Consider the following 25,915-nt stretch of genomic DNA (forward strand, 5'->3'; position numbering starts at 1 on the left):
ACAATAGTTTTAGAACAGAACAGAACAGAACAGAATAGAATTTTTTATTGGCCAAGTGTGATTGGACACACAAGGAATTTGTCTTCCTCTCAGTGTACATAAGCTTTCAGTGTACATAAAAGAAAAGATACATTCGTCAAGAATCATAAGGTACAACACTTAATGATAGTCATACGTTACAAATAAGCAATCAGGAAACAATATCAATATAAATCGTAAGGATACCAGCAACAAGATTACAGTCATCCAGTGATAAGTGGGAGGAGATGGGTGATAGGAATGATGAGAAGATTAATAGTAATAGTAATGCAGACTTAGTAAATAGCTTGACAGTGTTGAGGGAATTATTTGTTTAGCAGAGTGATGGTGTTTGGGAAAAAACTGTCCTTGTGTCTAGTTGTTCTGGTGTGCAGTGCTCTATAGTGTCATTTTGAGGGAAGGAGTTGAAACAGTTTATGTCCAGGATGTGAGGGATCTGTAAATATTTTCACAGCCCTCTTTTTGACTCATGCAGTATACAGGTCCTCAATGGAAGGCAGGTTGGTAGCAATGGTTTTTTCTGCAGTTCTAATGATCCTCTGAAGTTTGTGTCTGTCTTGTTGGATTGCAGAACCAAACCAGACAGTTATAGAGTTGCAGATGACAGACTCAATAATTCCTCTGTAGTTTTAGGTTCATGCAGCAAATGAAAAGAAGAGGAAGGTTTTAAGCTGTCTGAAAAAGAGATCTACAGCCTTGAAACCACCCAGGAAAAGAAGCCTATTAATCACAAACCACCTTGAATCATTGAATTTACCTGCACCAAATGGCATAAATGCTTCTTGAGCCTTAAAATTCCCATCCTTGTCTAAAAAGTGATTTGGGTTGAATTCTTCAGGTGTCTCCCATTGTTCGGGATCAAGAAGAACAGAGCGCAGGTCTGACAATATAACAGTCCCCTTCAAGAACAGAAAAGAAAGGAAAATCTAACTTTCATGCATGCTACAGAGTATGGACAAAAAAGAGCAGACTTTTACTCTTGAAATTGTTCATCTTTATGAATTTATACCTATTCAAAGAAAATGGTATTTTCTGTTTTCCTTGCAAATATTGTTTTTCACAATTTCACTACAATTCATAAGCAGATACATCTCTGCAACTTCCATGTTGTTCTCCTACACCCATGATGGCGAACCTATGGCACGCGCGCCACAGGTGGCACACGGAGCTATATCTGTGGGCACGCGAGCATTGCCCTAGCTCAGCTCCAGCGTGCATGCGCGCGCTGGCCAGCTGATTTTCAGGCTTTCCGGGCACACCGGAAGTCAGGAAACGGGCCATTTCCGGTCCCCCCAGGCTCCTAGAAAGCCTCTGGACTATGGGGAAGGACAAAAATGGGCCTACCTGGCCCATCATGCCATCACGTGTAAAAATTGAGGGGAGCGCAGAGGAGGGGTCGCGCGCGCATGCACGGGGGGAATGGGGCACATTGAATTATAGGTGTGGGCACGCACATGCGAGACCCCCCCATGCTCCTCCCACTTTTGGCACGCAATGGCAAAAAGGTTAGCCATCACTGTCCTACACCCATGGTACAATTCTGACTTGAAGCCTGAACAATTTTTTCTACCTTTGGAATGTGGAAACCTGCCATATTCACATCTCTTATGCTTTCTCTAGGAATTACTATTAATGTAATATATTTTGCTTGTTGAGTCTCATGAATCACAGCATTGGTGTAGGGCAGCTTGTGCCAATCTTGATAAGAGATGGTGTCAGGTTTCGGTTCTGTCTTAAAATAAGTTTCATTTTCAAGCGCAGTCTCTAATGAATCATTCTTTATTAAGAACAGAAATAGCCGACATTTCTGAGGCTAATTGCAGCTCAACTGGCCCCTCCTTCCAACCCCCTCCTCTTCCGCTCTCCAACCCGATTTCTCATTGGCCATTAGCCAATCCATCTCTCCATCCTGGCACGTACTTCTCACAGGAATGTGACCCCCACCCTCATCCCCCAGAAAACCCTATCTCTTGCATGCAGAAAACTAGGTAAAAGTTCATCTCAGCAATAATTCAGCACTTCTGGTCTTCATGACAGCACTGGAAGAGAGCATAAGTTGGAGTGCTGACATCCGGCCCCTCTCCCTTCACTTCTGCGACATCACCTATCCCATAGGGAAAACACAAGAAGATTAGTCCCATCAGCCCCTCCCTGGCTGTGCACCCCCCCCTCCCGGCTTTCCCGGGTGGTCTGCATGGAATTTTGCTATAAGGCGATCAGCTTGGATGTTTGCGCTCTTCACCCAGGAAGCCTCTGACAATGGGTAACCCTTCCATTTAATTAAGTACTGAAGGCGCCCCCTGTGCCATCTTGAATCGAGAATCCGCTGCACTTCATAATGCGTTTGGCCCCCAACAACCAGGGGCCCAGGGGGTTCACGTGGTGTTGGCCTTAAAGTAGACCCCACTACAGGTTTTAGAAGGCTACTGTGAAAAACGGGGTGAATTTTCCCCAAAAGCCGTGGCAACTGCAATTGCACCGTAACGGGGTTGATTATTTTTATTATAGGAAATGGTCCTATAAATTTTGGGCCCAATTTCCTGCTCGGGAGTCTAAGTCTCAAGTACTTGGTGGAGAGGTAAACTTTCTCTCCCAGCTGAAATGGTCTTTGGGGAGTTCGGTGCTTGTCTGCTTGGTCCTTATAAGATTGAGCCGCCTTTGCCAGCGCCCTCTTAACATTTTCCCAAGTTTGTCTCAACATTGCCATCCAGTCGGTCAAACTGACTGAGGAAGGGGGCTCCCTCGGGTATTCTGGCATGGGAACAAAATCCATGCCACTCACTATTTTGAACGGGGTTAGCCCCGTGCTGCTGTGGACAGCATTATTATATGCAACCTCCGCAAAAGATAGGAGGTCTGCCCAATTGGACTGCTGGTAGTCGACGTAGCATCTTAAATACTGTTCTATCATAGCGTTCAGTCTTTCTGCCCCCCCATTGGTACTCGGGTGAAATGCTGAGCTGAGCCCTTGGGATGAACCTATGGATCGTAGAAACTCCCTCCAGAACTTTGCTGTGAACTGGACCCCTCTGTCGGAAATGATTCTCCTGGGGACTCCATGTAGGCGGTAAATGTGTTTCAGGAACAGTTTGGACAACTGACGGGCTGAAGGCAGTCCACTACAAGGAATGAAGTGTGCCTGTTTGGAGAATAAGTCTATTACAGTCCAGATCACTGTATTTCCACTACTCCTCGGTAGGTCTACTATAAAGTCCATTGCAATCTCCTCCCATGGTCTTGTTGGCTCAGCTACTGGTTGCAACAATCCAGGCGGGCACCCTGGCCTTGTCTTCATCGTGGCACAAATGGTGCAGCTTTTTACATAACTGTCTACGTCCTTTCTCATATGTGGCCACCAGAACTGCCTCCGTACTAGGTGCAGAGTCTTTAGGAACCCGAAGTGTCCTGCTGGTTTAACATCGTGGCTCCTCTTGAGAATCAGGATGCGTAAACTCTGTGGCACATAGAGCTTTGTCCCCCTCCATGCTAGTTCATCTCTTTTTGTCAAGAGATGTTGATTGTCTCGATACCAGGGGTCTGTCAGCGTTTCATTTTTTAATTTTGCAGTTAAGTCACTTGCAAGTTGGCCTTGCTGGTCACGTCGTTGCCGTCTGGTGATCACTTGGGCCGCAGCTTGGGTGGAGGGGATGATGGCATTCACTACCTGCTCCCGCTCACTGTTGTATTGGGGCATCCGGGAGAGGGCATCAGCCAGGAAATTTCTCCCACCTGGGATGTGCTTAAGCGCGAAATTGAAACGATTGAAGTATTGTGCCCACCGTACTTGCCTGGGTGACAGTTTTCGTGGGGTTTTTAGGGCCTCTAGGTTTTTATGATCAGTCCAGACTTCAAATGGTTTCTGGCCTCCCTCTAGAAGGTGCCGCCAGGTCAACAAGGCCCACCTTACTGCAAACGCTTCCTTCTCCCACGCCGCCCATCGCCTTTCCGTATCGGTGAGTTTGCGGGAGGTGTAGGCGCAGGGTTGTAGATCCCCTTGGTTGTTCTTTTGGAGTAACACAGCTCCTACTGCCACATCACTTGCGTCTGCTTGGATGACAAAAGGCTGTTCTGAATCCGGGTGTTTTAAGACAGGTTCTTTCGCGAACAATCCTTTTAGCGTCTCAAATGCCTGTTGGCAGGTCAGGTCCCACTGTAGGGGTTGTCCCGGGCGAGGTTTCATCGCTGGGCTTCCTGTCTTTAGGAGGTCTGTCAAAGGTTTGGCAATCTTCGCAAACGAGGGGATGAATTGTCTGTAGAAATTCGCAAAACCTAGAAAACTTTGCAATTGTCTGCGGGTGCGAGGGGGCTGCCATTGTAGAACTGATTGGACCTTGGCTGGGTCCATCTCTATCCCCTCATTTGATACTCGGTACCCCAGGTAGTCTAGCCGTGATTGGTGGAAATCGCATTTTGGCAGTTTGACATATAGGTTTGCCCGTAGCAGTTTTTCCAGTACTTGGCGGACGAGGGGTATATGTTCGTCTATGGTCTCCGTGTAGATAAGAATATCGTCCAGGTAGACGAGGACCCCTTTGTAAAGGTGTTCATGTAAGACTTCGTTTATTAACTGCATGAACACTGCCGGGGCTCCTTGCAATCCAAAAGGCATTACTTTAAACTGGAAACTGCCCAGGGGGCAGTTGAATGCTGTTTTCCATTCATCTCCTGCCCTTATGAGTACTCGGTAATAAGCTTCTCGAAGGTCTAGTTTGGTGAAAACCTTCCCTTTAGCTAGGTGGGCTAACATGTCTTTCATGAGGGGGAGGGGGTACAAGTTGTGTACGCAAACAGCGTTGATACTTCCAAAGTCGACCACCAGTCTCATGGAGCCGTCCTTTTTCTCTTTAAACATGACCGGCGCCGCTACCCTTGGTTTCACTGGCTCAATAAATCCTCTTTGTAAGTTTTTGTCTATGTAGTCCCTCATTTCCTGCATTTCTCGGGGCGTCATGGCATACATTTTAGGTTTGGGTAGTTTCGCTCCTGGGATAATCTCGATGGCACAATCGGTCTCGCGGTGGGGGGGCAGAATGTCACACTCGGCCTCGCTGAATACCCCTGCAAGGTCTTGGTACTCCCTTGGGATCTGGTTTGCGTTACAAGCGGTGGTGGGTGCGGCTGCCAATTGTTTTGCTGCACCTTCTGGGAGGGACCCTTGTGTTGGTGTTTTCTTCTGTAGTGGAGGGCTGCTTTGGGGTTTCAGCGTGGGAGGGAATTCTTCTGGTCGGGGCGGCAGGGGTTGGGGCCCCTTTGCTATTCTCAGCCTGCGGGTTCCCTCTTGCCACCAAATGATTGGGCCCCATTTGTCGAGCCATGAGAGTCCCAATATGACTGGTTCTGTCATCTTGGGGGCTATTATGAAGCGGATCGTCTCCCAGTGATCTGCGAGTTCTAGTCTCACGGGTTCAGTCAAATGTGTGGCATATGTTCCTCCCACTAGGGACCCATCAACTTGCTCGAAGCGAATTGGTTGTTTGAGCTGTTTAGCTCGGATTCCCAATTTTAGAACTGTGGGTAGGTTGATTAGGCACCGTGTGCTACCCGAGTCTATTAGGGCTTGGAAAGTCTCTTGGGCCCCTGTTTTGGGGGCTGTTAGGCGTATGGGGAAAAGAAAAGGATGGACGGGTCCACTCACCATCGGGTCATCCTCGCCTTCGTCTTCCGTGTCATAGGGTTCGGGGAACTGATCTCCCTCATCTGGGATTCCTCTGGTTTCGGTCAGATGAGCGAAAAACTCAGGGATTTGGGGAGTTTCCTGCGGTACGTGGGTGACGCGGTTGGGCCCTCGTTCCGGTCGTGCTTTGGGCGGTGGAGCTGGTCCCGGTCTAGGCGTTCCACATCTTGCTGCTATGTGGCCGCTTCCCCCACATCTGTAGCATTTCAGTGGGCTCCGTGGGGCAGTTGGTCTGTAGGAGGGCTGTGATGTTGGGGTTTCTCGTCTGTTGAGTGGCCCCTGGTCTGGTCGGCCTCTCTCCTTTCCCTCTGGTGGTTTTGACGTGTCAGTCGCCCGCAGCCCTCTGTCGACTTTTATCGCTACCCGGAACCATTCAGCGAGTCGGTTTGGGATGTCACGATAGGCAGTCACTTGGGAAATTCTTTTATCTAGGCTTGTTCTAAAAAAATACACCAGCAATCGCTCTGGTAGGGGAGGCAGTGGCCCAATGACTCTCCTGAATTCACGGATATGCTCTCTGATAGGCTTCCCCCTCTGCATTAGGTTTCTGAGCTCGTCTTCCACATAGGGGTCCTCCTCCTCCTCCTCATAACGGGCTCTCAATAGTTGCAAGAACCCATCCGCATTTTGTAGCTGGGGGGCCCTGTATTTGTAGAGTGATGCTGACCACCTCTTTGCTTCTCCCTCCAGCCCTTCCCTGATAGCATTCACTAGGGCTCTGGGGAAAGGGTAGAGGTGTCCGAACCGCTCTATGTATATCTCAGCTGAATCGAGGAATTGGGCGAGGTTGTCTGGGTCACCATCGAACTTCCCTCTGAACTGGGGTGGCTCCTCCCTCTCTGCCCTCTCCTCTCTGTGCTGAGCTCTGGAGGGCCAGCCCTGGTGTTGATAGTCCTCTGCCTCGTCTCTCATCCTGGGGTGGGGAGGTGCTGCCTTGTCTGGGCTTCGCTGCCATTCCCATCCCCAGCTCGCCCTTCCCAATTCACTTAGGGGTTTTTCTTTATCTTTTAACTTTGCAAAAGGGGATTCCGCCTTTAAGGCTTTTGGCACAGTCCCCGGGTACTTATCTGCTTCACGTTTCTTTGCTTGAAGTTCTGCGGGGGGGGGGGGAAGGTGGAGAAAGTTGAACCTTTGTATTTTCCAAGTTGGCTGGAATCACGACCGCTTCTGCTCCTCCCGTTTCTTGAAGCAGGCTTTCCTCCGATAGCTTGGCTTCAGCCATAGTCCGTCCGACCAGTTGTGTGGGAGGGAACGGGATGATTTAAACTCAGCCAGCCTGGATTTGGAGGAGAGTTGAGCTGTCTGTCAGGTTTCGGTTCTGTCTTAAAATAAGTTTCATTTTCAAGCGCAGTCTCTAATGAATCATTCTTTATTAAGAACAGAAATAGCCAACATTTCTGAGGCTAATTGCAGCTCAACTGGCCCCTCCTTCCAACCCCCTCCTCTTCCGCTCTCCAACCCGATTTCTCATTGGCCATTAGCCAATCCATCTCTCCATCCTGGCACGTACTTCTCACAGGAATGTGACCCCCACCCTCATCCCCCAGAAAACCCTATCTCTTGCATGCAGAAAACTAGGTAAAAGTTCATCTCAGCAATAATTCAGCACTTCTGGTCTTCATGACAGCACTGGAAGAGAGCATAAGTTGGAGTGCTGACAGATGGATCCTGAGGCACCAAAGATCTCTTCAATCTCCTTGTGGACTTTTTCTGTAGTGAGAGAAAGGCAATACATTTTCAATGATGATTTTCCTGACTGAATAATCTCTTACAATTATTTATTTTTGTTAAATTATTTTCTATGAGCTTCCTTACAAATAAAATACCTCAGGGGGCAGAGTAGGCTTAGGACTACTATAATAATGCCCCCTCTCATCATTTTCACAATTAAGTGAATAAGTAAAAGCTAAATCTTATTCAATGTACTGAAAATTAAGTTAATCCCCTTTTCCATTATTCCATATTACTATATAAAATTATTAATATAGAATTACTAATGTGATATTTGAGACTATCAAAAAAAAAATCTTTATATTTACATAATCAGGTTTCTTTTAAATTGCAAAAGAAGTAATCTTCGCTATAGGTTCCAGAATCTTCATAGAATACTATTATGAAGATTATATTCATCATTCAATAGTGATAAAGATGTCAAAAGAATTCAAGTATATTTTCCCAATTGAGATTGGCCCTTGTTCCCACTGCCCAGATTTGTCTCACCTTGGATGTCGGGATGATTTGCCAAGAGAAGCACTGCCCACATCAAGGTAGAAAATGTTGTGTCTGTTCCAGCAATAAATAATTCAGCCAAACAACAAGCCAGATTCTCCTCATTATAGACAGAGTTGGGGTCATTCCTGTTCTATGTTTAAAATGAGAAATTCAATTTGCAATATATTCTAGGTTTCTTTCAAATATTTTCTTATTAGCCACAAATCACATTGATAATGATATATGTTCAAAGGATATGTGCACAATCCTTTGCGCATAATTTTTATTTTTATTTTATTTTTATTTATTTTTATATGCCGCCCTTCTCCGGAGACTCAGGGCGGCTTACAATGCGTTAAGCAATAGCCTTCATACTTTTGTATATTTTATACAAAGTCAGCTTATTGCCCCCACAAACCGGGTCCTCATTTTACCCACCTTAGAAAGGATGGAAGGCTGAGTCGACCTTGAGCCTGGGGAGAATTGAACTCGCAGTAATTGCAGGCAGCTGGATGTTAAATGCTGCCTTAGTAGGAGGCATTAGCCTCCTACGCCACTCAGGCTCTTGATTGTTGTTGTTGTTAGTTGCGAAGTCGTGTCTGACCCCATGGACAATGTTCCTCTAGGCCTTCCTGTCCTCTACCATCCTCTGGAGTCCATTTAAGCTCACACCAACTGCTTCAGTGACTCCATCCAGCCACCTCGTTCTCTGCCGTCCCCTTCTTCTTTTGCCCTCCATCTTTCCCAGCATTAGGCTCTTCTCCAGTGAACATAATGATTATATATGCCAATTATTTTTAAATTAATTGTTTAATTTATTCAACAAGAAAATGTGAAGGATTCAGATTTTGGAATAAACTCATCACAAGTTCAGCTATAAAGCAATTAGCCCTGGGAATTGTCGGTTGCATCAAATATAACATAAGTCTAACAAGGTAAATAAAATAATTCTCAGAGTCCTAGATAAAATAACTCTCAGAGTCTCTGAGTTTGGTTATGTGCTTGCAGATGTTTTATTATCTAACTAGATAATATCATCAGTGCTAGTGAGTGTCAATAAACTGATTTATACTTTCATGTCATTATGTTCTGCTCTCCAAGATAAACATACTCTTTAAAAATTCTCTTTCAAACAGCAGTGCACAGGAACCAGATTCTGTTTTTGTGACAGGTACCAGATATTTTTTTCATATTAAACTATTGGCTTGTAAGATGGGTCTTCTTCTCCCTATATCTGTGAGGATACTTTTTTTTTTTTAAAAAAAATTGATTTATATGCCGTCCTTCTCCGGAGACTCAGGGCGGCTTACAATGCGTTAAGCAATAGCCTTCATACTTTTGTATATATTTATACAAAGTCAGCTTATTGTCCCCACAAACTGGGTCCTCATTTAACCTACCTTAGAAAGGATGGAAGGCTGAGTCAACCTTGAGCCTGGTGAGATTCGAACTTACAGTAATTGCAGACAGCTGGTATTAATCACAATGCTATTAGTCTGCTGAGCCACCAGGCCATACTAAGGGATGGCCAATGGTGCACTGCTCAATGCAGTCACAAGTTACTTGCTACAAGCTACAATGCAGTCACAAGTTGCTACAAGCTTTCACTTCACCATTTTTTCTCACAGAAACTTCTCATGGACTGAAGTGAAAGAACAATGCTAGAGAACACATCAGAGTGTTCTCTGGTAATATCTGACTGCTACTATCTATTGATGATTTGTAACAATGATGGCATTAGTTTTCATCCAACCCTTCAACCTTTCAACCCTAAAGTTTGTGAGACTTTATTGCAGGGCTGTTAAACTCGCGGCCCGCGAGCCGGATGCATCACACGTTGGCCACGCCCATGTCCGGTTTAGCAAAGGGGGGAAAAGTCACGATATTGCACATGATGCCACCGTGACGCCACGAGTTTGACACCCCTGCTTTATTGCTATGTCATAAAACTTTGATCATAGCTGTAAATTTAGTCATTTAGCCAGATAGCACTTAAGACTTAAAAGAAGACAAAAAGTGCATACATTGTATTGTAAAATCTGTTAAAATGAGAAAAGGCAAAGACAGTGTCTTAAAAGATAGCTGTAACAAGCAAGGATTTGTCGACTTCCGGTTGGCTCCGCGAGCTTCGCTGACGCTCCTTCATGAGCGCCCAATCCCAGGCACCATAAATGCCGCCAGAACAGCTGAAAAACAGCTGTCTGGCGGCGAAAAACCCTCTCCCCGGGCAAAGGGGAGAGAGAAGAGCCGACAGGCAGAGGTAGAGCCCCCCAAGTGTGCTAGGAGAAATCCTGGGACGTGAAGGGTGTGGGCTCCCCATTGAAGCCTGTCAAGCTGCTCCGGACCAGGGACGACTCCGCTAAAGTGGAGCTAGAAGCCGCGACCAAAATCTGCTGAAAATAAATGAGGGGACTTTTAACATCTTTACTCTGATTGCAGACAGAGCAAATCAGGAGAAAAAAGGAAAAAATTGCAAGTAACACTTTAACTCCGTTTTAAAATGCAGAAAATGGTGCCTGAGAGCGGGAGGAGGAGGCTACTAGGGAAAGTGCTTGTTAACGCTTGTTAACGTTTGCAACAGTGATACAGCTACCGGATTACACTTTAAGAGAAAGTTTTAAAGTGGAAGCGACCAGGAAAAGAATTTGGTTCCGAGGAAAAGAATTTGGTATTGACTTTAATTAAAATTTTGCTTTTATACTGTGTGGAAAATAGTTGGAATTGTCGTCCTGATAGCTGGATGAATACAAAGTGGCTGAAATATGGCTGACATCAGGGCTGGTGAATCAGCAAATTCTCAAGCTGTGACTGTTCAGGTTTTCAAGAACTTCTAGACTCTTTTAATTCTGCTCTTTTGGATACAATTGAAATAGCTTTTTCAAAAAAACAGCTTGGGAAAACATAAGCAGTTGTTGGAGGGGCAGCAGGAAATTATTCAGAGGAGTTTGTTTTTGGAAGATTGAGAGGCTGTCAGGATTGAAAGGCAGGCTGGCACAGTTGAAACAAAGGTTTTGGCGGACGTTTCCATTCAATTGATAGAAAAGCAACAAACAGACTTTTTATTGCAAGCTGACAATCTTTATGGCATCAAATCTTGGTTATATGGACAAAGGAATGGACTGAATGATTATACAAGCAAGAAGAGTTGAAATGGGGATTTCAAATTAGAAACGTGACCTCAAGAAGAGAGCGAGTTTTTCAGAAACATCAACCTCAAATCAACATTTTAAAATTTCCAAAAATAAAATTGGGGGGACAGCTGAAAGAATTTATAAAAAAAAAAGGATTGGAAAAAATATAGAAAGAAGAGAAGAACAGAAGATTAAGAAAGATATCTTCCTGTAGATTTTGAAATTTGCATTTGGCAAATATGTGTCTTAATGGTATTAAGAGATTTTTAAAATGTTTAACATAAGATTATATTATTTTAAAAGATATATGAGATGAATTGTGTAAGCTTTCAAGATGCCCAACTTTTTGAAGCAAAGAGGATTAATGTTAAATTCAGAATTCTATTACAAAATCATAATTAGTTTTGGATAGTAAAAGGGCTGCTTTCTAAAAAGTTAGAGGTATTAAAATGGTTAATTGAAAATTTGAAAGATATTCTTCTGTAGATTTTGAAATTTATATTTGGTAAATAAGTGTTTTAATGGTATTAAGAGATTTTTAGAATGTTTAACATAAGATTATATTATTTTAAAAGATATATGAGATAAAATGTGTAAGATTTCAAGATGCCCAATTTTTTGGGAAGGAAAGAGGATTAATGTTAAATTCAGAATTTCATTAGGGTGTAATGTTCAAAAAGAATGATGTTTGAGGATATGGAAATGGAATTTATTCCTGATTTTTACTGTTTGTAATACTGCTAAAGTATTGGATTATACATCAAGAAAAAGTTTTTTTTATAATTAGGAAGAATGAATTTAACTTAATTGGTTTTGAGAATTTATAAAAGGGAGGTTGATGAATTGGAGCAAGGGGAGTTAAAGAACGTGTGGGAGTTCTGAACTTTATAATTAGTTAGTTTATTTTAGCATATGTTTGTTAGATGCTATAGCCTGTTTTTGCTCTGGGAAGTCAGGGGGGGGTGGGGAGGGTGGGATAAGGGTTGGGGTGGGAAAAAAGTGGTGAATAGAGAAATGTTTTAACAGAAGAAAGTATCTACGATTAGAATACAGGAGTTGCTCAGATACTAAAGGAGGAGAATATTTCACAGCAAAGAAGTTAGAAAGGAGAGAGGAGGAGAGGGTAGGAAGAGGAGAGGGAGGGAGAGGAATGGAAGAAAGGAAGGGAAGGGGACAGGAGTAGGAGTGAAGGTGAGAAGGGGGAAAAGAAGAGAGAAGTGGGGGAAAGGAAAAGGAAGTAGGATGAGGTAGGAGAGGAGGTAGGGGAAAGTAGGAGAGAATAGGAGGGAGGGGAGGGAAAGAAAGGAGGAGAAGAAGAAGGTTCGTTGTGGAATGAGGGAAGAAAGAGAAGAAGAGCAACTCCGAATGTAATTAAAATGTCTTATTTTAATGCTTTCTTTAAGGGAAACATGTATATGTAGGATTTATTATGTATAAGATGTGGGGAGGGGGAAAGGGTGGGGGGAGAAAATTGTTTGTATTTCTTATAAAACTTTTCAATAATAATAATCATAGGATTATTATTATCTCAGATCCTATCTGCTCAAGCTCATTCTCTCCTCGAGTTCTAATGGGTGCCTGGTGGCCTACCAGTTCTTCAGCGTAAGATCTGCCTTTTCAGCTTTTGCTTTGGGTCCTGTGTTTTGAGTCCACAGCCTCCACCTTCCAGTTCAGCTCCCCTCATTCATTCCAGCCACCCCTCTTCACCCATCTACCTGTGGTTTCATCACCATCCACAACCACCCGCAGTCTCCAAATAATATGAAAATTCTGAATGCATCCAATGAATACGAGCTTCCAAATACACATCCCATAATGTCATGCATCGTAATGAAATGAGTGGCATAACTGGATAAACAAAAACAAAACAAAACAAAAATCAACCTGTACATAAATAAACAGGAAAAATACCTTTTCTATTTGTTGTAGATAGAAATCGATGAAATCCTGTGGCTCATGCAGAGATTGATATTGCTTGTGCCTTTCTATTTCCTGCCTTCCAAATGAAAGGATAAACTCAGCAGAGTCCAAGGACTTCTGGTGAGGCCCTGGAAGCTGTTTCATCAACCACGGGGCCATCTCAAACAACTAAAACGAAAACAAGCAAAATTTGATCACTTTCTAAATAAGCTTCGTTGACATAGAGGCAGAGTAAACACGACATGATGATCATAAGCTGATTATACTAAAGTTATCTCCTTGACTAAACATGAGTGATCATAAGTGCAGAGAGGGGACTGGGAGAGAGAGATCTTGCTGTTGCGGTTTCTGTTGTTTTCATTTTCCTTTAAATTATAGGCTACCTTGAGTCACCGATCAGTTGGATGTTCTTTAAATCGGTGGTCACCAACTGGTGGTCCATGGACCACTGGTGGTCCGCGAGAAAATTTTGGCGGTCCGCAGAAAAATTACTTGCATTTTTTATATTGCACTAAATCAGGGGTCCTCAAACTACGGCCCCTGAGCTGGATAAGTGCAATGAATGGTTGTGTTGCTGCAGAGAATCTCCCCCTTCAGGGCCTTTTTGTGTGGGTCGGAGGGGGGCAGAAATTCTGACTCAGGGTCTGCTTCAGCCTCCTGGTCAGGCCTTTGGGCGAAGGCTGGAGGGAAGCACTAGAACAAAGAGGACTTTGTTCCAGTGGGACTGCATCATGGCCCGGAACTAGCTGACCATCTCAGCCTGCTAAACCTCCAGGCGCCGGTACCTGGCCTTGCACTCCCACAGGTCTTCCCTCTGCTTGGAAAGCCTATGCTCAGAGTCCTCAGTGAGGTGCTTCTACTGAGCCTCCTTCTTGGTCAGATCCAATTTGAACGGAGCTGTTTTGCCAACTCTTTCTCGAGGTGGCTGCTTACCTTCAACAATTGCTTCCTTTTGGGGCCCTAAGGAGCCCAGGTGGGGAGGCGAGTAGTGGTTGGGAGGGGAGGGCCGAGTAGAGGCTGCCAAGGCACCCCTTGATGTGAGTGACATCAAGTTGCCAACCCCACCCAGTCACATGACCACCTAGCCACGCCCACCCAGCCATCATTGGGCAGATCATATTAGTGGTCTGTGGGATTTAAAATTATGAATTTAGTGGTCCCTGAGATCCGAAATGTGACCCCTGCTTTAAATCAAATTAATAAACTGACAGATATTATGAAGTCATTCAAAGGCCCTCCAGGTTATGGTGTCACCTACACTTTGAAAAGGCAACATTGGCTCGCCTCTCTCCCAAATTATGCCTGCGCATGTGTTCATGCTTTGTTTGCGCGCGCACACGCTTTTCTGTGCATGCTCAGAAGCTTCTGTGGGTGGAGCCTCCCACCGGTTTTACTACCGGTTCTTGCGAACTGGTCCAAATGGTGGGCAACCCACCAATGATGTGGGCTCGTCACTTCTCGTCAGTGGGTGGAGCCTCCCACCGGTTTTACTACCGGTTCTTGCGAACTGGTCCAAACGGTGGGCAACCCACCAATGATGTGGGCTCGTCACTTCTCATCTGGACTATTGTAACACTCTCTACATGGGGCTCCCCTTGGGGTACACCCGGAGGCTCCAACTGGTCAGAATGTGGCCGCGCGGGGGATTATGGGAGCGACGGGGCGCTCCCATGTGACTCCTCTCCTGCGCGAGCTGCATTGGCTTCCGGTGGACTTCCGCATGTGCTTCAAGGTGTTGGTGATCACCTTTAAAGCGCTCCATTGTGAAAGTTGTTTCTCATTATTTAGGAGGCCAGCTCAATTGGACTAAAGATCAATTTCAGACACTGCCTGAGAATAATGGACCAAATCTGGACTTCACTCTTACAACAATTAATGTTATGGCACCATTAGAGAGACATTTAGAAACCCACACAATCGGTCGCTGAAATCTAGATTACACCGGTGCCATTGGAGGAAAATTGATGTAGAGGCCTATTTGTACACCATAAAGTAGTTGTGCCATTACTTTAGTAACAAAAAGATTTAAGATATATTTCTTTGCCAGATGATATCAGATCATTATTTGATTGATTGTAGATTTATGCTTTCTAAATCCTGCTTGCTCTTCTGCTAACAAACAAGCAGACCAGTGGTAGGTTTCAAAACTTTTTACTACCGGTTCTGTGGGTGTGGCTTGGTGGGTGTGGCATGGCTTGGTGGGCATGGCTTGGTGGGCATGGCTTGGTGGGCATGGCAGGGGAAGGATACTGTAAAATCTCCATTTCCTCCTGGTCAGCTGGGACTTGGGAAGCAGAGAATAGATGGGGGCGGGGCCAGTCAGAATATTTACTACTCCGAACTACTCAAAAATTCCGCTACCGGTTCTCCAGAACTGGTCAGAACCTGCTGAAACCCACCTCTGAAGCAGACAATCAAATTGTTTGCATGCTTTAACTTCCACGATTGGCTTATCTGTGAGTAAGAAATCCTTCGGTTTAGTTTGCTAAGGATCTCACTGTTGTTTCTGTTATTACTGCGCTCTGTGCCTGCTCTACATCCTGATGTCTAAGCTATATGGAGTCAACCTTGCTTTGTTTGACAGAGACTCAATAAGCCTTAGTTACTTCCACAGCTCTCTCATTGCTAATATTACCTACCTTTTGTACGTGCAAAGATATCTACAAGCTGTTGGGCTCCATCTTTGATTTGATACTCAATCTTTTTATTCCCTATTCCCAGTTGCCGCAGTGAAACATTACTGACCTGTCGATGCTGCTTCCAGGCACGACCATTTGAAAATACAATACCTGAAGACATCAATAAGAAATTAACAATGATTATATTCATCTTTGTTAGTTAAAAAAAGACAAATTAGCATGGTAGAAGAAACCACGTCTCTGGCAGATCATGCATGCTTATATACTGTATATCTGGTGTGAGGTTAGGTCCTACAAACAATCCAGTTCTTTGGATTGAGGGAAATAATAATAATAATAATAATAATAATAATAATAATAATAATAATAATAATAATAATAATAATAATAATTTTATTTCTATACCGCCCTTCTCCCGAAGGACTCAGGGCGGTGTACAGCCAATTTAAAAACACAGGACACAACAATGATTAAAAATTAAAATAATTAAATAGATTTGGCTGATTTAAAACCCCAAAAATTTAAAATACCCCAATTTAAAATTATTATGTTTATAGCCTGGCCTGGCGGAACAACAGGGTCTTCAATGCGCAGCGAAACACCCGGAGGTCGGAGATCTTACGTATTTCCGGGGGCAGTTCATTCCACAGGGCTGGGGCTCCCACAGAGAAGGCCCTCCCCCTGGGTGTCGCCAGCCGACATAACTTGGCTGATGGCACCCTGAGGAGACCCTCTCTGTGGGAGCGGACTGGTCGGTGGGAGGCTATTGGTGGCAGAAGACGGTCTTAAAGGTACCCGGGTTCTATGCCATGGAGCGCTTTAAAGGTGGTAACCAACACCTTGAATCGCACCCGGAAGACCACTGGGAGCCAGTGCAGCTCGCGCAGGAGGGGTGTCACACGGGCACAACGAGTTGCGCCCATAACCACCCGCGCGGCCGCATTCTGGACCAGTTGGAGCCTCCGAGTGCTCTTCAAGGGGAGCCCCATGTAGAGAGCATTACAATAGTCCAGCCGGGAGGTGACAAGGGCATGAGTGACCGTGCGCAAGGCGTCCCGGTCCAGAAAGGGCTGCAACTGGCGGATCAGGCGAACCTGATAAAAGGCCCCCCTGGCCACGGCTGTCATATGCTCTTCTAAAGACAGCCGTGCGTCCAGGAGGACACCCAGATTGCGAGCCCTCTCTGTGGGGGGCAAAGATTCACCCCCAATAGTCAGCGATGGCACCTGCTGACTATATCGGGACGCCGGCAGCCACAGCCACTCGGTCTTGGACGGGTTGAGTCTGAGCCTGTTCCTCTCCAAATAGCACTAGCAATAGCACTTATATAGACTTATATACCATTTCATAGTGCTTTACTGCCCTCTCTAAATGGCTTATAGAGTCAGCATAATTCCCCCAACAATCTGGGTTCTCATTTTACCGACCTTGGAAGGATGGAAGGCTGAGTCAACCTTGAGACAGTCAGGATCGAACTGCCAAATTGCTGGCAGCTGGCAATCAGCAGAAGTAGCCTGCAGGACTGCATTCTAATCACCGCGTCATCATGGCTCTTTATAGCTTTATAATAATCTATCTGCCTCTTAAAATTACTGTTTTCTACAAGAATTTCTATAAGCTTTTCTAGAGGGTTTTTGAGGTCCGACACCCTGCACTGTTTGCCATGTTTTAATGTGTTTTGAATGTTTTTCTTTGGTTATTAAATCTTGTCTATTACTGCGAACTGCTGAGAGGCTTCTCTAATTTTTCCTTTTCTATTAGATATATAGTTTCTTTCCACAAATACTGAAGTACCTCCCTGGCCCTTACCAGGAGGCTTTGGATGCCTCAGAAATGATTATTTCCTTTATAAAGCAGGAAATAGAGAAACACAAGGAATCCAGCTCCCGGCATGAGCCGCAGGATTTCATTGATTACTATCTTCTTCAGATGGAGAAGGTATTGGGTTTACTGGGGTTCAATACATGGGCAAGGAGTTATTACATTCCTGGCTTGAAGTAAAGAAGAGGAGACAGTGATATTGTCTTCATTGGAGTTGTTTCTTTTTCATTCATCTCCCATTCTGAATTTAGCCCATGCTAAATTCCGTTTGTTTCTAAATAAGAACTATGTTGTACATCTGCAATCTTAGACAGTCTTAGGGGTTCTTTGTTGAGGGAATTAGAAATATTTCCGATTGTCATCCTCTCCTGTTTGCCTATCACTTCTCTCCCCCTTTTCTAAAGAAATTCCATTAGGAATGAAAATAATTAACAGGAACTTTGGATTGATTCATACTTAAATGAATACTTCCCCTGAAATGATTGGGAAAAGGACAGATACTTTCACCGACTTGACCATAAGTAAAAATGTAAAACAGTTTGAAACCAGGAAAAAAGTGCCCTTCTCCCATGTTTTCAGAAAAAAGATTTGAGTTTTTAGAAGCAATTTGGATCAATTTGAAGTTACTTTGCACCATGTAACTTTATCAGTCTTGAGTGTACCATTGGTCTGGTCATTATTTTCAAGATATACAATCCAGTGGTGAAATCCAATTTTTTTTACTACCAGTGCTGTGGGTGTGGCTTGGTGGGCGTGGTGTAGCTTGGTGGGCGTCATCATCTCCCATGATGACGTGGCAGGTGGGCGGGGCCTCCTGCCAGTTTTACTACCAGTTCTATAGAACCGAACAGAACCAGGAGCAACCCACCACTGGTTTGGTGTTTCCTTTATCTCTGCACTCCCAAAGTACCCAAAGTGCACTCCCAGAGTTGTGTGCCTTTCTGGCATGGAGGGAAATGCCTAGGAGCTTGGTGGGCATAGCAGGGGAAGGATACTGCAAAATTCTCATTCCCTCCCTGTTAGGTTCAGCTTGTAGCTTACTCCTAACCTGTTGGTCAGGCAATATATCTGTTTCTTTAAGAAACAACTGAGCCACGTAATCAGGGTTTGCTGAACCCTGTAATTAGGCTACAGTGCATAAATAAGCAGCGCAGAGAAGCGTTCTTTGTTCCTGATTGTTCCTGTTCCTGTTGCTTCCTGCGTCTTTCTGCTGATTGATGTTAGACTGAATTGTTATATGGTACTGCATACCAAGAGTTACTAAAGTCTGTTTGCTTTGGTAAGGGAAGATACTTACTGGACTGATATTACTGTTTATGACCTTGGACTGTTTTACCTACACCGAGACTGCTTATTATCTTGTATATAAAGTATTTTTCTCACATGAGCTGCACGTTTATCTCCTTCCCTGTGTGTTTCTGCTCTGCTCGTTGCACAAGCAACAAATACTTTTTACACACATCCTAACATTGGTTATGGGCCCAGAACGTTCCAGGGCTCTTTAATTTGTTTTTGCGGAAGTGAGAAGTGCAGGCAGTGGGTGTAGTAGTCAAGATGATGGCTTTTGAGCAAGGTACAAGTTATTCTACCATAACCCGGTTGGATGGTACAAACTATGTTACCTGGTCCACAAAATGCTGTCTACTTTTGCGAAAAGAAGGACTGTGGGACATGGTTAATAATCCACCGGACATAACTGCATTGAATGCTGCTGACGAAGAAGATGCCAAAAAGATAGCAAAGTTTCACAGGGACAACGAGCGTGCTTTATGCATCATTGGCCTGACACTGGGAGACCAGCAACTTGTCCATTTCCAGGGCGAAGAGTCTGCTGCAGGGTGTTGGACAAAGCTAAAGAAGCTCTACGTTCGTGACTCTGTGGGTGTCCATATCTACCTGACATGGAAATTATTTCGCTTACATCTTCAGAAAGAAGGAGACATGATGGCTCACCTGGACTCCATGACAGGGCTTTTCCAGGAGCTACATGAGAAAGACCTTGTGTTTACTGAACTGCAGCAAGTTTATATTATTCTTTCATCGTTGGATGACAGTTATGACTCTTTTGTTTCATTATTAGAAGTATTGTCTAGAGATGAACTAACATTGGCCAGTATAACTGGTAGGTTACTGGATGAGGCCAAACATAGGCAAGAACAAGACCAGTTAAGGATGCAACAGCAACCAAAAGTGGAAGCTGTATATGAGAATGTCAATATTGTTAAACGCTGTTATGCATGTGGGGCTAAGGGGCACATTGCAAAATATTGTAATAATAAGAAAGTGTCTGCTAGAAACTCAGCTAAACCCAGGAAAGGGTGTAATTTAGCAACCAGTTCATCTATTAATATAAGAGATGATTGGTGGGTGATTGATAGCGGTGCCTCTCAATCAATAACAAAAAACAGAAAACTGTTTCTAAACATGAAGAAAAGTACTAAAAAGGTCAAATTAGCTAATGGCTGGAATGTGACTGTAGCTGGGGAGGGACTTGTTCAATGTTCTATTAGTAAGCACCCTTTACCCATGCTTTATATCCCTAGTTTGAAATATAACCTTTTATCTGTAAAGTCATTACTACATTCTGGGTTTACAGTAACTTTTAAAAACAACAAATGTTTGCTGGAATGTGAAGGCACTGTAGTTACTGCAGAATTAGAAAACGACTTATTTGTCATTAGGGATAAGTCATTACTGTTAGTTCAGTCAAAAGCTAAATTTGGAAATGTAAAGCCGCATGATGAATGCGTACATTTACTACATAGAAGGCTTGGTCATCTGAATTTCAGGTTGTTGCATTCGACTGTTAAGCAGTCTAAAGGCATTAAGTTAAGGGCTTGCAGCAAATACCTGAACTGTAATACTTGTAACCAGCATAAAAGTAAAGTTACACCTGCAAACCGCTGCAATGGGTTTAAAACAACTAAACCTTTGGAGGTAGTCTTTTTAGACTTAATAGGGCCAAAGAAACCCAGTTTAGGGGGAGCATGCTATATTTTGAGTATAGTTGATCACTTTACCAGATATGGTTTTTGCTACCTTATGAAGTCCAAAAGTGATACGTTCCAATGTATCACAAACTGGCTTCGTTTTGTAGAAAGGAAGCAGAGGTTTAAGGTGAAATGCATTGTTACTGACAATGGAACTGAGTTTACTAACCATCAGTTGGCTAAGTTTTTGAAGGATGCTGGGATACAGCATAAACGTTCTGCCCCTTTTCGGCCGGAACATAATGCATATATAGAACGAAGAGGCCAGACCCTACAAGCTATGACTAGGACTATGCTGGCTGTTGCTTGTTTACCTGATAAATTGTGGGGAGAAGCAATACTATGTGCCAATCATATTTTAAATAATGTGGTGCACTCCTCTACAGGAAAAATACCTTTTACTTTATGGCACGGGAGGAAGCCTGATTTAAGTTATATACATACTTTTGGTGCACCAGCCTGGGTGCATATACCAGTTAGTCAGAGAAGGAAGGACCAACAGAGAGCAAAGAAAATATTTTTTGTTGGCTATGAGGCTAACCATAGGTCCTATAGATTCTGGGAAAAAGAAACAACAGAAGTTTTGTGTAGCGCTAGTGCTAAATTCCTAGAACATGAAGGCTGGGACAGGTTAGAAAAAGCAGACTATGGTTTTACAGATGTGGATGTTAAGGTAGACCATATTCCTGATGATAGTTCATCTGAGATGGATGATAAACCATCTATTAAGGTTGAAGAACAGGAACAGGAATCAGGGTTAGGGGAGGATGAACCCAATATACCTGATGTTAGTCCTGTTATGCCTAGACGATCTTCCAGGGACCGGCATCCACCAGATCGCTATAAAGCCACAGTGGTTTGCCAAGTAGATATCGAACCATCCAGTTATCATGATATAAAATTATATCCAGAAAAGGAGCAAAAAGCCTGGCAAGAGGCAATGGATAGAGAAATTGATTCATTAAAGAGGTTTGGTGTCTATGAAGTTGTAAGAATACCACCAAATGAGAAACTTATAGGCTGTAGGTGGGTCTACAAGGTAAAGAAAAGTGTAGATGGGGTAGTAACCCATAAAGCTCGGCTTGTTGCACAAGGGTTCTCACAGACAGATAGAGACTATGATGAGGTTTTTGCTCCAAGTTTACGAGCGAGCACTTTGAGAACGATGCTGGTTTGGGCAGCTAGAAATAAATGCTCTATTACTCATATAGATGTCGAGACAGCTTACTTGAACGCTCTGTTGAGGCATACAATATATATGAAGAAACCTCCTGGTTATGATACACAGGATAGCACTGAGTGTTGGAGGCTACAAAAAAGCCTATATGGTTTAAGGCAATCAGGTTACGAGTGGAACCAATGTATAGTGCAGGAATTACATAACATTGGGTTCTATGAGGGCGTAGCAGATAAATGTCTGTTTAAAAAAGAACAGGATGGATGTGTTTCATTCTTGTTACTCTTTACAGACGACATTGCCATAATTACCAGAACTGACGCTGAGGCCAGAGAGATTATCGGTCAGTTGCAAACAAAATTTAAACTTAGAAATCTAGGACATATACGGCGTTATCTAGGGCTGGATATCCTGAAAACATCTAGAGGATTTAAAATTTCACAATCTAATAAAATCTGCAAATTGTTGACAAAATATGGGATGGAATTATGTAAACCTGCCAAGACTCCTATGACACAAGAATTCCAACAGGATAGTTTGCAGAGTCCACAGTTCAGTAAAGAACTGTATCAATCATTAATAGGCAGTTTGTCGTATTTGAGCAACTGGACACAGCCTGATATAGCTTTTAGTGTTAATCAACTAGCACAATATAGTTCAGAGCCTACTGATAGGCATTGGCAAGCTGCAAAACGTATTCTTAGATATCTTAAAAGAACGTTACATTTTGCTATGTATTTAGAACCAAATGCCAATATGGTGTTAAAGGCATATGCTGATGCCAGTTTTGCCAGAAAATCTACGTCTGGAATAGCAATCATGTTGGATAACTGCCTGATTGGATGGAGATCGATTCGCCAGAAACACATCAGTTTGTCTACCATGGAAGCGGAGTTTTCTTGTCTATCACTTACATGTACTGAACTGATTTATTATAAACAGCTGATGGAAGATATTGGATTCAAAATGGACTATCCTATTACGGTTTATGAAGATAACCAGGCAGCCATTACAATGGCAACGAATCTTGCTGTAAAGACAAGGACTAAATACACTGATATACGTTATCTGAATGTTCGGCAATGTGTTAAGGATAACATGATTACATTGGAATATTGCGCATCAGAGGATAATATTGCCGATAATTTTACCAAAGCGCAAGGTGCCATTAAACACACCAATTGTTGTGAAAGATTTGGATTAAGAATCTGAAATGTAACTGATACCACTGTACAATGTATGATTTGAATGTGTATTTTTGTTTCTGTATCTATTGTGTATATTGTCCTGCCCAATGGGGAGAATGTTAGGTTCAGCTTGTAGCTTACTCCTAACCTGTTGGTCAGGCAATATATCTGTTTCTTTAAGAAACAACTGAGCCACGTAATCAGGGTTTGATGAACCCTGTAATTAGGCTACAGTGCATAAATAAGCAGCGCAGAGAAGCGTTCTTTGTTCCTGATTGTTCCTGTTCCTGTTGCTTCCTGCGTCTTTCTGCTGATTGATGTTAGACTGAATTGTTATATGGTACTGTATACCAAGAGTTACTAAAGTCTGTTTGCTTTGGTAAGGGAAGATACTTACTGGACTGATATTACTGTTTATGACCTTGGACTGTTTTACCTACACGGAGACTGCTTATTATCTTGTATATAAAGTATTTTTCTCACATGAGATGCACGTTTATCTCCTTCCCTGTGTGTTTCTGCTCTGCTCGTTGCACAAGCAACAAATACTTTTTACACACACCCTAACACTCCCCACTCCTGGGGGAAGGATATTGCAAAATCTCCATTCCCACCCTATTCTGGGAGCAGCCAGATGTGGTATTTGCCAGTTCTCTGTACTACTCAAAATTTCCGCTACCAGTTCTCCAAACTACTTAAAATTTCCGCTACCAGTTCTCCGAACTACTCAAAATTTCTGCTACCAGTTCTCCGAACTACTCAAAATTTCCGCTACTGGTTCTCTGAACTACTCAAAATTTCCACTACCGGTTCTCCAGAACCAGTTGGATTTCACTCCTGATACAGTCTTTAGGAATGAGGGAATGTTTAGGAATGTTTCACCCTTTATCAAGTTATCATCAGTATGTAATAGCATCTGTGGGTGGTGTAGGTTTCTGGTTACAGTGTCCAGACTAAGTATAAAGAACAATGGTGAGAGGCCAGACCATTTGTGGATGGGAAAAGAAATAGGTCATGTGATACTTGATCAAATGCTTTTTCTAGTTCTGTGGCTGTGATATGTATGATGGTTTGTTTCTCAAGTTCCTTCTCCATCAATAGGCAGGTGACACATACTGTATCATTTTTCTTACAATTCTTCATGAAATTGCACCAGATTGGTGCAAGGTTGATGTTGTCTCACAAGAATCTAGTACAGGTCCTCAATTTACAATCATTATTAAGCCCAAAAATTCTTTCACTAAGTAATGCAATGGTTAAGACAATTTTGCCCCATTTTGGCCCAGTCTTGGAAGGATGGAAGGCTGAATCAACCTTGAGCCAGTGAGAATCGAACTGCTGGCACCCATAGAATGCAATACTGCATTCTAACCACTGTGCCACCATGGCTTTGTCCAAATACTAGCTCACATGCCATCTCTTTACATTAATCCATGCTTGGGAAAAGTTGATCTTCATCCACAAAGAGACAGAATAGTCTGTACACTTTTTTTCAATCTTGCTGTGTTAAATTAAAATCTTTACAGACAAAATAGACTAAAGGTGGCTGATCGTTCAAAATCATCAGATTCTATTATTCTGAATGTTACAGCTATTCAGGAAGCAGTGATAAGTTTATCATAAGATGTTGCATTGCTTCCTAAAGCATCTTGCCATAGCACCCTGCTCTCAGAGCTGGCCATAAAGATTGATGCTGATTTGATTCTCAGATCTTAGATTCTCTTGGCCTCTTATACTTTCTAATACACTCATCTGTGATGCAAAATCATTTACCTGACACTATGCCATAAATCTAAACTTGCCTATCTTTTTCTTTCAACATACCTCAGCTCCTCTTGCTGACCTTTCTTCCATTCTCAGATCCACCTGCATTTCTTCTAGAAGCTTAGACATGCCTTTTCCATCCATACATTATAAGAGAGCCAAAATAGCAGCGGCGCTTAGACTTATATACCGCTTCACAGTGCTTCACAGCCCTCTCTAAGCAGTTTACAGAGTCAGCATATTTCCCCCCAACAATCTGGGTCCTCATTTTACCAACCACGGAAGGATGGAAGGCAGCGTCAACCTTGAGCCTGGTGAGATTCGATCTGCCAAACTGCTGGCAGCCGGTGATCAGCAGTAAAAGTAGCATGTGCAGAAAGTTTTGCACATGTGCAGAAGGTGTGCACGCATGCAGTGCATGTGCTTCTGAACCGGTAAGGAAGGTAAGTAGATTTTACCCCTGCTGCAATTCCTTACTATCTGCAACTTACCCCTAGCTTTTCCTTGAGACGAAAAGAAAGCACTATCAGCTCGACCAGAAAATTCTTTTGCATGTCCAACCAAACCTTCTTTTACAGTTTTGAATCCAGACAGCACAACTGCCCATCGGTTCCCAAGGCACAGGCTGTATATATTTCCATATTTTCTGGCCATCTGTGAAGTAAATCAGAAAGAAGAAATGTGCTTAGACTCAAATAGAACGAATAAGTTATTTTAAGTTACTCAATTTTCTTATTGTCATTGGTTTTCTCCCTAAGATTCTGCTACTGTATTAGGAAATAAAAATGGAGCGACGTGAGGAAGAGAAGCTGATTTTTATAAACATATATATTTGGCTCCAGGTGCTTAGTCCCATACCAAAATAGTTTACTAGCAAATTCATATGCTTACAATAAGAGAAAGAAAATAAAGTAAAATTTCTTCTGTTAATGATTTTGTTAATTCATTAGTGAATTGATACTGAGAAAGAAATACCTTTTCAAGAACATCTTCATGAAGTATCCCAAGAACCCACACATTTCCAAGGACTGGGAAAGAAAGAGGACCAGGAGGGAAATGTCTTTGGGACCACCAATGTTTCAGGAAGAGCAGAATCAGTAGAACAAGCAACAGAAGAATGAACAATCTCCATATCTCAATCATTCTCTCTTTTCTCCTTGTTGATTCTTAGATTCTTTCTAGTGTATTTAGAGAATTTGGATCCTTATTCTCTATTCACCGCTATCCCAAACCTTATTCTCTTCTTATATTCAATTGCCTAATAGTTGTTGCCACTTCTCTTTTTCTGTATGTCAACCTCTAATAGAAGATAATATTTGTAGCGCAGGGTTGAACTGTAGAGTTCTTGCTGTTCTCTGATAT

The 25,915-nt window shown here is 43.1% G+C and overlaps 1 protein-coding gene across 1 annotated transcript; it reads right to left on the reverse strand.

The window, feature by feature from the left end:
- Positions 1–1,802: 1,802 nt before the first annotated feature.
- Positions 1,803–25,895, reverse strand: LOC132709908 (cytochrome P450 2J2-like). Its single transcript, XM_087872402.1, has 7 exons — positions 25,529–25,895; positions 25,045–25,207; positions 15,721–15,764; positions 12,967–13,143; positions 7,934–8,075; positions 5,675–7,423; positions 1,803–2,143 (listed from the first exon to the last, which is right to left on the reverse strand). The coding sequence occupies exons 1-6, from the start codon at positions 25,694–25,696 to the stop codon at positions 7,332–7,334; spliced, it is 786 nt and encodes a 261-aa protein (XP_087728528.1). The 5' UTR covers positions 25,697–25,895; the 3' UTR covers positions 1,803–2,143; positions 5,675–7,331.
- Positions 25,896–25,915: the final 20 nt, after the last annotated feature.

This window comes from Pantherophis guttatus, chromosome 6 (assembly GCF_059756535.1).
Source record: "Pantherophis guttatus breed Tessera chromosome 6, ASM5975653v1, whole genome shotgun sequence".
In the NCBI taxonomy this organism is placed as follows: Eukaryota; Metazoa; Chordata; class Lepidosauria; order Squamata; family Colubridae; genus Pantherophis; species Pantherophis guttatus.